General features: G+C 47.4%; 1 protein-coding gene across 2 annotated transcripts in view; it reads left to right on the plus strand.

Moving 5' to 3' along the window:
• The window catches only part of LOC116898942 (Down syndrome cell adhesion molecule homolog), a 537,794-nt gene that overhangs the window by 479,418 nt on the left and 45,432 nt on the right, over positions 1 to 12,944 (plus strand). Inside the window, exon 12 of one of the 2 annotated variants that reach the window (XM_032900359.1) lies at positions 11,580 to 12,944. The exons of the other annotated variant lie outside the window; for it this stretch is intronic. Within the exon in view, the coding sequence (XP_032756250.1) occupies positions 11,580 to 11,593 (14 nt within the window). The 3' untranslated portion in view covers positions 11,594 to 12,944. The remainder of the gene's footprint in view (positions 1 to 11,579) is intronic. 2 annotated transcript variants of the gene reach the window in all.

Genomic DNA, 12,944 nt, shown 5'->3' on the forward strand with positions numbered 1-12,944 from the left:
TGCTTCTTTTAATCTTTACGATCACTTCTTTAATTTGAGCTTAGTCCATCCTGGAAAGAATGCTTTTACTTATGACCAAAATAGACCAGTTCTGAATCCATGTCACCCTCAAAGGGCGCCGAGCCAGCTTTATTCTGTAAATTCAGCTGGAAAAAAAAAAAAAAAAAAAAAAAAAAAAAAGCTGTCTAATCACCTGCTCTGCGGTGGGCCTTGTGAGCATACGAACACATTCCCGCAGAGGTGAACTTGGAGAGTCGCCTCCCATAATTCATTCAGAGTTGAGCACAGACTCAGGCCATGACTCTCTCCTCTCCCTTGAGGACACCCAGGTGTGACCCTCTGTAGGAATAATCAGGAACGCCTGTAGGACACATCCAAAGTCAGCATCCCCAGAACACATTTGCTGATGAGCGTTTGTAATACAGGGCAAGTCGTGGTGGGGTGTCCAAGGCCATCAGGGCAGGAACCAACCATCTGCTCTTTGCAGTTCAGACAGGGCTGAGCAGAATGGCAGAGGCAAGGGCAGGGTTGGTAGAACTCAGTGCACACAGGCTTCCTCCCTGTTCATCTAGATTCCCACACTGTTAATCCAGTGAAGTTCAGACTAGGAGATGATGTCCACATGTTTGTCTTGCCACTCAGCCATTGATGTTAAAGCCAACTATGATAGAGAATAGCCCATATTCCTACAGGCCAAGAAGAACATCACAAAGCTGATAAGTTGGTTTATAGCTTATGTATTTACACAATCATTACATTATATTAAAACCTGAAGAGCTACACGGGGTTTTACAGTATAGACATTCATCTACACTGTAGTGACAGCTATAAGGTAAAAGGTACTTGGTGATTCTGGTTTTCATCTTTGAATCATTAGTCTATTTTGTGTTCCATAATGAAATAAATGCTCAATTCTCAGCTGCTTATAAGTCTAGTCAGGTCATGGTTTTGGAAGTTGAAGTCCAAACACTAAGGTGGTGGCTCTAGTTATGATCCACAAACTTCATTACACCATGGAAGATGTCATTGTGGTGGGAGCACATTTATTGTGGTGGGAGCACATCTATGATGGGAGCACATCTGAAAGGGAGAGTCTTCCCTATGTCACCATGGTGGGAGCACTCTGTGTTGGGAGCACATCTATGGTGGGAGCACATCTATGATGGGAGCACATCTGAAAGGGAGAGTCTTCCCTATGTCACCATGGTGGGAGCACTCTGTGTTGGGAGCACATCTGTGTTGGGAGCACATCTATGGTGGGAGCACATCTGAAAGAGAGAGTCTTCGCTAAGTCATCATGGTAGGAGCATATCTGGGAGACTCTTCACTCCACAGGCCAGGAGATGGATGGTTTCTCCTGCTTATCTTCCTGGTTAAATATACACATCTCCATCTCAGTCTTTATGCTAGGTGTGTAGCATTTAGTACATGACTAGATATCATTTGTACCTGATCTCATATTCATTGATCCTAGAGACCATGCCATGTGTTCATGCCCTTTGTAAACAGCTACTCTGAAGAAGGAAAACTAGCAGATTCCAGCCAGTGTGTACCATAGGAAGGAGAGGCAGCAGACAGTGCAAGGAAGCTTTAGAGTGTGGATATTAATCTCCTTCACTCCCACACTTTCTGTAGACAACTCAGCCCCACTAGTGAGTGACACTTCCTACCTCGTTCCCACATCTGGGTCTCTTATGTGTCAACTTGCAAGGTGTATCACTCGCTCCATTCTTGATGACACTATGAAGGCCTATCACAGATATGATTAGCATTTAAATTGGTAGCTGATGAACGAAGTATAATTTTTGCCCTCCATAAGTGAAAGGCCCCATCAGCTGAAGGTCTTTGAATAAAGCAAACATTCAATTCTCTTGATATCAGTCAGTATACAGAGAAACTCGCATACATCAAACTTACTGAAAAGTCTGGTCCTGGTTAGGAGTGGATTCATCCTGCTTTGTCCTGTCACTGACCGGACAAATGTGCTCTGAGCTATCTCCTAGCCCATCACAATGGTCAGTCCAATTTAAATTGTGATATTCTGCCCTCCCTGGCCTGGAGCATCCAATCTTTTCATTCAGGACTGCTTGCTCCTATTATGTTGGGGTGATATGAGAAGACAGTGGGGGACAAAGGATCTTTTATTCACCTTGGCTCTGGCCATTTCTCTAATGCTTACTAACCATCAAAGCCCTCCATTTGACAAATGGCCTACATCCTAACACCATTCTCTACGCTGGGCAGTACCCTGTGATTCAGTTCCACTCTGACACTAACAATCTGGAGTCAGCATCAGGTCCCAGTAAGACTGCCCTCACTTCAGACACCAGCAGTAATTGGAGTTCTCAGATGGCCTCCCCTTCTGCCTGGCCAGTTCCCAGTTAAAGGTCACACAACCTCTTTGTGTTTGATAATTTGTTAGAACACTTATGGAACTCAAAATAGTACTCAGTGGCACTATCACAGAGGATCCAAATGAACAGACAGATACATGAGAACATGTGACATCTAAAAGGGTGCTAAGCTCAAAGTTCAGGAGCATCTGTGCTTGCAAATTTGGGTATGTCCCCATCCTAGAACATCGTTATGTTTATCTGTTATGTGACACTGTTCCTGGGAGTCAAGAATAAATGTCCACTCACCACAGATAGGCAACCAACCACAGAAAAAATAAAAACAAAATGAAGCAAACAAATAAACAAAAATCAGCCAAGTCCAACTTGGTGAACCAATGAGCTTATTAGGGTTACTTACAGAAATATGGATGAAGGGTTACTTACAGGAGCAGAAATCACTCAGAGATGGCTGCCTCACCAAAGCCCACCTCAGTGTGAAGGATTCTTGAGAGAGCTGGGAACCAGGAGCATACTGCATAGCTTGTCAGTACCTCAGTAGGGTAGAGAGGCTTCTTCCAGGCAGCTCAGCTGATATGATTCTCTTGTAGCTAGCTGGACTTGTCAGACCATGTGAATCTGGTTGGTTTCAGGGACTTCCTGGAGATACTGTTGATTTTCTGAGTCAAGCTTCCCTGCAGTATGGAATGTTTCACTACCACTTAGAACATTCTGAACGTTAAACAGCCTTCCTCCAAAATGGAAGAAGATTTCATCTGAGAAGATATCGTTACACCACCAACCAGGAAGCTCCCCAAGTCTTCCTCTTCAAAGCTTTTACCTAAGCTTCAGAACTATGATCTTATTCAATCAACAACCATGTGTATGAACTTGAACTTCATCTGCCACTATTCGCAGATGTTTAGTTGGGTGGGGCTGAACATTCAACCCTCTAATCACAGACTTGTTCTTTCTGGGATGGATGACCCATCCTGAAAACTAGTTGGTCCTGTCACGAACATATCAATGACACAAACTCAGGTATGGCTGAAAGGGGCTAATAGGGATAACAGAGGTGCTAAAAAAAACCCCAGGGAGTTCCAAGGGGCTTTGAAGCTGTATCCAGGAAACCAGGATAAATGCCAGATACACTCTCTATTGAATCACATAACCAAATACATATGACTTATTCGATAAGGAAATCTCAAATTCCTTGCTACACCATCCCCAAGTTAAGGGGCATGGAAGTTGTTGGCTGTGCCCTCTCCCTGGTGCCCCTCACTCACACATAGACTCTCTAGCCCTGAGAGCTAAATAACCTGTTCTTTATACTAGCAGCCTTCTGAGAACATTTCATGATAGCAATGCCAAAAATTATCTAATACAAGAGACAGAGACAAAGAGAACTCCAACATGAGGGCTGACTTGCATGAGAAGAAACATGGGAATGATAGGAACTGCCCCGCCCTAATTTATGAATGCCTCATCAAAGACTGTCCTCTTCAGTGCCCTGTGTGCCTCTTTTCTCCTAACTGGAAACACCTACATGCTGTTTCACAGCCTATCCCAGTCAGGCCTCTCTGTATTTGTTTCCATATCATGGAGTATCATTCTACCACATGCCTTTTAGTGGTCGGTGTGCCCCACCACATGCCCAGCCTACAGAATACACAGTCCTGCCCTTGATGGCCCATTGTCACAGCTGTTTCAGCAGTAGAGCATCCTATGCCCTGCTCCCCTGGTGAGGAGAGAAAGAATGAGCAGCCTGCTACAGACCAAGGAGCCCAGGAGCCTAGCAACCTGTACAGGGCTCCCCACAATGTAGCTGGGTGTAAAGTGGGGGCATGCCTGGTGGTTTTATAAATCCTCCGAGCTGGCCTGGCATGCAGGAAAGGCACTCACTGGGGTGGGACTTGGAAACCCAGGCAGCACCAGCTCACAGCCCAGTCACTCGCTCTTTCCCATTCAAGTCCCGAGTGTTCCGAGGCAGCCCTTTTGTGGAAACTGTGCTTAATTACTTCCGGCAACCTCGGCGGGCAGAAGATGTCAGTAATCTTTCAAACGTTCTCATTAGTGGCGAGGTTGGGGATGTCAGCCTCGGCCCAGCGCAGCTCAGCAGCCATCACTGAGCTGTCGCCTGGCACTTCAGGGGTGTCTTAATGCGTGTGTTGCCCTTTCTCTGATGAGCAGCAGAGATAAAGGAGACCACAGAGAAGCTGTCAGGGAATTCAGAAATGCTGGGTCGATTCTTCAATGGGGAATGTAAAATGTCCATGTATTACATTGCGTTAGCAGCCATCAGTCAAAAGTGTCCATGTCCACTGTAAGTGTTGTAATCTTAAAGCAATTACGGTGGACCACTGATGAGACATCAGCCTTGCTTGAGACATTTATTTCCAGCTTTCCACACGGACCACGCACCTGCCCTGTCTTCACAGCCTTTTCTATTGCTGCTTAAAGGTAAAAGCCTTTCCTTTTTCTCATAACTGAATCCATGCCCTTGATTTCTCTTTAAAACAACAAAGCTCCTTCCCACTGTATTTTTTTTTTCCAGGCATGCAGTTAGCTTGCAGGAAGAAGGGAGTGTAAAATGTGTAAGTAGGGACCAAGCTTGCAACAGAGCCCATGAACCCTCAAATCTTCAGGTTAGGCTGCAGGCCATAGCACTAAGAGTGTGAGCCAACGAGGTACATATACCATTTTCACAGATTTAAAGGCCAAAGTCACTGTGGCTTTGCAAGGTTGATGCAATGGAGCTTAAAGCTCCAGAAATTCCCCAGCTTCTTCTATTAAACAGTTCTTCCATGGTCTCAAGTTTGGGACAGGATGGAGCTTCTTCCCATGGGACTGTGCTCAACAATTGTCAAATTATCCCAATATCCCTTTCAAATATGAGGCTATCTGGATGGGGCTGCACACCAGACCAGCAGTTTTCCCCTCTGCTCTGGCTTCATGGATCAACTGCATTTGTTCCCCAAGTCTCTGCTCCCCCACATCCGTATCCCTGGCTGCACAGAATGCTCATAATTAACCTGAAACCAGATTCCCAGGACCTATGCCGTGTGATGCTGTACACAGAAGCTGAAAATAGTCTGTTTGCTATCCCAACCTGTAGTCTGGATGCTCCTAAGACAAGATGGGAGTCCATGATGGGAGAATCCCCAGAAGCTGAAGGGCTGGATAGCTTGTTGTACACACATACACACCCCCACACATACACCCCCCACACACACACACATACATGAGAACATGCACACACACATGCACAACACATGCACATACTTACACAGACACACAGACACCCACACACACATTCAAGGGCTGAAATTCAAGGTTGTACCCAGACGTCCACAAGCACAGTGTGACAGATCACCCCAGTGCACATACACACATGTACACATGTATACACACATGCACACACAAACACACACACATACACACTTCCACAGACAAACTCTCTCTCTCTCTCTCTCTCTCTCTCTCTCTCTCTCTCTCTCTCTCTCTCTCTCTCTCTCAAAACAAGGATTGACCCAAGGTCACACATAGGGTAACCAACTGTCCCAGGTTCCATGGGATTCTCAGTTTCAACCCTGAGCTCCTAGGCACTGGGACAGTAGGAAATCAAGGTGCTGCTGACAGACATATGAATTTTGTCTTTCCAGCCCACGTGCTTTGGACTGTTACCTGTTTTCTAGCTTTACTTTTTAGAGGTGTTGTAGCACTGTCTTAACCATGGTGGCCCTGGGATTTTAACAGTGACAAGACATTTCTTGGCCCAGCTGGACTTGGCCCAGGATTCTAAGGTACTAGACACTAACAGACATCAAATACTGTCCCAAGACAGTGGCTCTGAGTTACTGTCATGACAAAAGCTCCTTACAGCAGCCTATGATGGGAGAATTACAACTTGGAAGCATGCTTTATTAGAATTCTGGGAAATGTCAGAAATTATGTAAAAGCAAGAAAAACTCCTGAGAAGAGAAAGTGTTTACATGGGAGAAAGAACAGCACTGGATTTCCTTTTTCAGCTTTTATAGGGCCCTGCTAGAAACTGGACACAGGTGTGCCTCTTCAGACTGGCTCATTCTCGGGGCTACCGTAAGCTGAACCAGTGCTGAGTCCACACAGCCTGCACATGTCCTGGGGAGATGACCGTGCGTTCTCTATACGGCGTGCATTCATCAGGAGTGAGTGAAGCCTGTCACACCCACCAAGCTCTAGCAGCTGCTCCTGGTTGGTTTCTTCGAATTCTTTGTCTCAGAAGTGGAAGCTTCCTGTTAGAAGCCATCTTGCTTCCAATTCAGTTGGCTACAATTAGCTGCACTAGAAGGACACAGAAAAGACAGGAGTGCCTTATGTCTGTCTGCTATCACAAGCTCAGTCCCAACCCTCCTCCAATCTGTCTTGTTTAGTTGTCAGACACCCGCTTCCTCCAATTCCTCAGTGCTCCTCAGCACTCCCTGATGCTTCCCAGTGCTCCTCCTCAGTGCTCCTCGGTGCTCCTCAGTGCTTCTTGGTGCTCATCAGTTCTCTCAGGGCTCTTAGGTGCTCATCAGCGCCCCTGGTGCTCCCCCTCAGCGCTCCCTGGTGCTCCTCAGTGCTCCAGGACCTGTCACATTAACTCTTGATCTTCTTTTCACATCTAGTCTCTGTGTCCTCCACACCACTGTCTCTTTCCCCCTTCCACCAAAGGAGATTTGGCTCCTGCTTCCACTGTCAGGTGCTTCTCCTCACATAGGTACTAAAAAGACCAGAGACATGCCAGGATGCTGCTCCCCAGGGGCCATTTTTACTGTGGCACCTGCTGCCCTGAGTATGGGGTTCTCACTAGTCTCCTTCAGGCCTCTGGATACTTCCTGATGACCCTAGGCTACAAGAACCTGGAGCTCACCAGAACACAAGGGTTGCTCTTCAGCAACCACCCCATTCCTCCCTCTCTGTGGGGCAGCATAGAAGCTTCTTGGCCCTGCCCCTGTAGAAAGAGGAGAAACAGCAATTTGCCTTCCACCAGTCTGAGGAGTCTAGTGTGGATGCCTCCTTATTTGGTGGTACCTGAGATCAAATCAAAGGGAAGGTGAAGCCCCTGTGCCCTCCAGTTGCCCTCCCTGCCAGCAGCAACTCTAAAAGCAGGAGAGAAAAGATGCTAGTAACTGGGGCATCTGCACACGCCCTTGTCTCACCCTATGTGGGGCTATTACTCTAGAGAGAGGGCGGGGAGAAATAGAATGGAATGGGTACAGGTGGGAGGAGGTGCAGGTGAGGGGAAGTGCAGGTGGGGAGGTGCAGGTTGGGGAGGTGCAGGTGAGGGGAGGTGCAGTGGGGGGGAGTGCAGGTGGGGGAGGTGCAGGTGGGGGAGGTGCAGGTAGGGGGGGTGCAGGTGATGGGGGGAAGTACAGGTGTGGGGGAGGTGCAGTGGGGGGGAGGCACAGGAAAAGGGCAGGGACAGATGAAGAATGGTACAGGTGAAGCATCCCCCAGTGGACAGAATTGTAGTCACAGAGAGCTGTGTAGCTGGGTTTCAGCAGCCTCAGGCTAAGTGCCCAGGAAGCCCAGGAGTGCCCCTACTCTCAGCAGGGAGTGAGGTCCTAACCTAATAGCATGACAGTGTTCCCAAGGCTTGCTCTCCTTGAATGAAGTTCTTCTATATTCCGGGCTTCAATAACATCCATGGCTTCGAGACCCGTCCATTCAGCCTTGATTGGAGGACTTGCACTTTGTATCATCATCCCAATAAGCAGTGGTAGCACCCGTGACATGCATGCCAATAAATATCCTCTGCTGAGTTTCCCTCACAGCTGTATTCTGGCAGCTGGAGCCCACTGCTGGAGCAGCATGAGACCTTTGGACACATGGACAGGAATGATGGACACATGGACCAGAATGATAGTGGGGGGAGGGGGAATTCTCACAGCCACTCAAATCTCTTTTCCTAATGCCTGATCAGTTCTCCTGATGTCACACAACAGTGAAGAGCAGAAAAATGGCCAGGGCAGAATCTAGCCCTTCTGTAAGCAGTTACAGCAGGCCTGAGGTTGCTTACTTATTTTAAATTAATTCTCTTTAGACTTCAGCAATTTTGTCCATGTATGTACTTACTAAGGTCTCGTATCTTGCTTTTTATAAATGCTGCCTTTGTGCACCATGCCTCTGACTTCAGGACAGAACCCGAGGTCTGTGACATGTTTGCAACCTCACCTTGCTCACCCCCAACTGTGCATGGCTCTCACTACAGGCATTCAGGGATTTCTAAGTGGAGTTTCTGCTGCTTCTGGTCAGCTTAGGTCTAGGATGCCTTCAGCAGCTTGCATTCTCCAGACACCCACTCCCTCCCTCGCCCCATTCCTTTGTAATTCCTCTCTGAGGCCTCGTAGATCTGTGTCATAACAAATAAACTGCAAAGGAGGCATGGAGACTTAATGAGGAGAAAGAGAATAGTCCACTGTGGTACAATTGTGAATTCCAATAAGACCCGGACTGGAGCGTGTATGATAAAGAAAATCGTAGCCACAGTAAGAGAGTGGCCAGGCTCACTGCAGTCTGGCAGGTTAGAAAAGGTCTCCACTGTGTTATCTAAAATCATCGGGCCTCAGCAACGTCCATCGTTTGTTTCTCTATAGCTGAGCTTTCTGGGATTGGTGGATGAAGTAAATATCTAGATGGAAAGACAAGGTAGACCTTCCAGAGCCCCTCCACCTACCCCTACCAGTGTGCTACAAGCCTGTGTCACTGTATCTAGGACCTGGTAGGGGGATTATGGTAGGAAGTAACAAAGGATGTCTATCCTAAGGGAGTCCTTTCTTTATTTGTCTATCAGGTTAGAAAGGGTCTCCATTGTGTTATCTCTCATTGTGTTAACCCTTTTCTCTATGTTCAGAGCCCCGGCCCTCTGGAGGCTGTGGGATAGAATACTGAAACATGTTAAAACACAGGATAGTCTAGAATCCTGAATGGTTGCTTTGTCCTGTCAAGGCTGGCTTCACAGGTAAAGGGCTTGGTGACGTGTGCTCACCCAAGAGCCCGGTGCTCAGAAACTACCCACACTGACTTCACACACAGCAATGTCTCGTCGTTTCCTTATAATTCTCAATAGACAGTCTCATGTTTGAATTTTGTGTCTATCTGTGTCTGCTGCTTGCAGATGCCGTGTGAGGTAAATCTCAGGAGAGCTGCCAGTCTCATCCTATTTTGCAGCCAGAACTGACTGTTCAGCGAGGTTTTTTGAGATTTTGCACGTGTTTTGATCATACTCACCCCTCACCTAGTTTTGATACACATAAGGAAAATGGTAAAGATGTCAGTTCCCCTCCGTCTTCCCTTCCTCATCACTATAAAAAAAAAGACATATATGTACACATATGTGCATGGCAGAACATATCTGCACTCATGTGTGTCTATGTATAAAACATTGTGTGGTTTTTGAATCCCAGATATACAAGCCAAAGCCAAGAGACACAACCAACCAGTGATTTAGCTTGTCTCCTTTTTTGAGGACTTAACTTTCCCCACTCGTGCATGTGTGTGTGTGTGTGTGTGTGTGTGCGCGCACACACACACACACTATGTGCTCTTTCATGTGTATGCACTTTCATGTGCAACTTCATTCATACATGAATGCAAATGAGTGTGTCCCGCAGTGACATGTAGAGGTCAGAGGGTAACCTCAGGTATTGGTCCACATATTCTACCTTGTAAGGCAGGGTCTCTGTTGCTTACCACTGTACATGCCAGGCTGGCTGGCTGGCCCAGGAGTTTCTGGTGATCCCTGTCTCTGCCTCCACCTTGCCATAGGAGTGCTGAGATTTCAGGTGCACACTGCCACAACTGCCTTTTAGGTTAGCCCTGGCAGCACAAATGCAATCCTCACACTTGCATCGCAAGGCCTTAGCCCACGAGCCATCTCCCTGCACCACTGATTTTGCTGAAATTATAGCCTTTTAGGGATATTCTTTCTCTCTGTGCTGCTCACTTGCCTTAATTCTATGCCATAAACGGTGACCAGACTTCTGCAGGAAGATCTCTCTAAGGTTGGAGTGAACAGATAAAAATACTTTCCGTAGTGCTCTAGACATCAGCTTGAATGAAAAGCCCAGGTCAGCTAGTGGAACAGTGAGCTAGGAAACCCAGAACACTGAAAGTCCCGGCCCTAACAGAGTCGATTCCAGTGACTATATGAAGACAGGGTAATAAGGGCCCACCTTCAGGGGCACAAGTCAGGGAGAGAGGGACATGGTGGGGAGAATGGAGCCTAGAGTGAAAAGAAGCAGTGGGGAGGGGGCGCCCATGGGACTACACCAGGCAGATGGGATGTGGTCCAGCACCAGCATCCTCCACTCTGGGCAGCATCAGACAAAGAGCTCTCTATTTCCAGTTACCATGCCTTCTGTGGAAAGGTTAATGAACTCTTTCTACATCCATGGTATTTTGGATTTTCCTCTGGAACTCTGGACAGAATAAACTATTTCTCACACAGAGCACCTGCCTGCCTGAAAATTGAGCCTCTTTATGCAGGAAATGCATCCCACTTCTCTCCCCCACCAAATTATTTGTTCCTTAAAAAACCTAGATGGTGCCTCTTGGTTTAGTGTTGCTGTGATAACGAACCCATGTTTTAGAAAGTTTATCTCCAAAACCAGAGCGCAGGAAAGCCCACTCCTCCTCTAAGCAGTGGTCAGCTGCCTGCTCTTGTCCTTTGTCACCGTTCTGGGAAATTTATATAGCCCGGTATTCTATTTCCAGCGTGTTCTGCCTTTGTCTCACTTGGAAAAAGGAGAAAAGAAAACCTACTAACTCCTTCTCTTTTACAAGACCAACATAAAACCTTTGAGCATCAGGGAATTTAGAATCTGACATCCTGAAATGGTGCAGTCTCCTCAGCTTGAAAGCCCTTTGAGACAGACTTTGAAGGGCTGGTGAGGAGTCACAGAAGCCCATTATAATTGCCTGATTCTGCACTGACACATGACGGTTCCCTGTCTCTGAAGTCATTCATGGAGAGAGTTTAAAAGATTGACAATTAGATGGTGAATGAGACATGTCACGTGTACCCCGAATCCGCCCTTCTTCAGAGAGAAATCATTGCTGCTCTCTCCACGGAAGTCAGTTGAACTGTCACCTCGTGTGGGGGCTGATATCACTGTCAGAGGCTCAGGCAAGGAGGGCACGGGCATGCTATCACTTAAAAGGGCTGAGCTTCCAGAGACTGTGGCAAGGCTTTTAATCTTCCCAGGGACTGTGCTTCCAACTCAGGTGGATGTCACTGAAGAATAGCCACGTTTCCAGGCATGCAAAGCCAATGAAGGCAGAGTATCCATCGCCCTAAATGCTCGTGACCAGATGGATTTGGAAGTTCCGTTGACTGGGTTGGGGATTCTCAGCCTTCTGGTTGGATTTGGGCTGGGCATAGAGAAGAGAGGCTCGCTGGGGCTGGGTGGCCTTGTTATTCGGGCACCATATATAAATTACTTCCTTCCGGGGGAGAAGGAACCAGAAGTAAATCTTTCTTACTTGCTGCATCCGTTGGCTTCCTCTTCCTTACAGAGACGGCTGAGGCCAGCCCACCTGCCAGCTAGAGTTTAGGACTCAAACACCTCCTTTATCCCCGCTGATTGCTGGCAGGCTTGGATGTCCCCAAAGCATCCAGCCAGCTCTCCCACAGCCCTGGCCCCAAAAAACTCTCAACTGAAGTCTGTGTGTTACTGCTTACAAAGGGGCTCTCACGAGTAGGGGCTGGCCCAGATTTCACTTCCCGACTTGGACTGCGACATCTGAGCTCATTTGTCTGAGTGTGTACAGAGCATGTCCCCCGTGGGGACGAGAGAGCTGAGTAAGCGTGCAGAATTCTCTACTGTTCACACTCCAGAAAAATATGCTGGACAGGAGCCTCAAATTACCACTGTTTGTTTGTTTGTTTTGTTTTGTTTGTTTTTTGTTTTGTTTGCTTTTTGTTTTGTTTGTTTTTTTATCAATCCTTCCCTATCCGCCTTTCCTTTAATTCTTCCCCCACCCCTTCATCACTTTCCCCTCCCACCTTCACACACTCTTTCCTTTCACACACGTTCTTTTGATCCCCACTGGGTCCTGTTAGTGCTGCCTGTATGTGCGTGGGTACAGGGCCGCCTACTGGATTATGGGTAAGCTCTTAGGCCTGCATCCGTGGAGAAACTGGCTCTCTTCTCTCTGCTCCAGCAGCCGTCAGTAGCTCCTCAGTTAGAGGTGGGATTCAGTGAGTCCCTCCCTGGTCCACGTTGGGAGTTCTGCTGACTTGGTCTTAGCGATTCTTATACAATGCAGTCACAGCTACCATAAGTTCAGTTTCGGCAGACACTCACTCCTGCTGGCTCTCAAACTCTTTCTGCTTCTCTTTTGCAATGATCCCTGAGCCTTGGAGGTGGGTGACATACAGATGTCTCGTCTGGAGCTGAACACCCCGCTGTCTCATATTCCCCGCACACTGACCCATTGTGGAACACTGTGTTAGTCACCATCTTCTGTTAAAAGAAGCTTGTCCGACGAGGGTTGAGGGATGCACTACTTCTGGGCATAAAATTGAGAACTGAAGGGGAAGTTTAGGACAAAGGTTCTCCCGTAGGTCTCTGACCTAGTCAGCCACTG

Source organism: Rattus rattus, chromosome 4, assembly GCF_011064425.1.
Source record: "Rattus rattus isolate New Zealand chromosome 4, Rrattus_CSIRO_v1, whole genome shotgun sequence".
In the NCBI taxonomy this organism is placed as follows: Eukaryota; Metazoa; Chordata; class Mammalia; order Rodentia; family Muridae; genus Rattus; species Rattus rattus.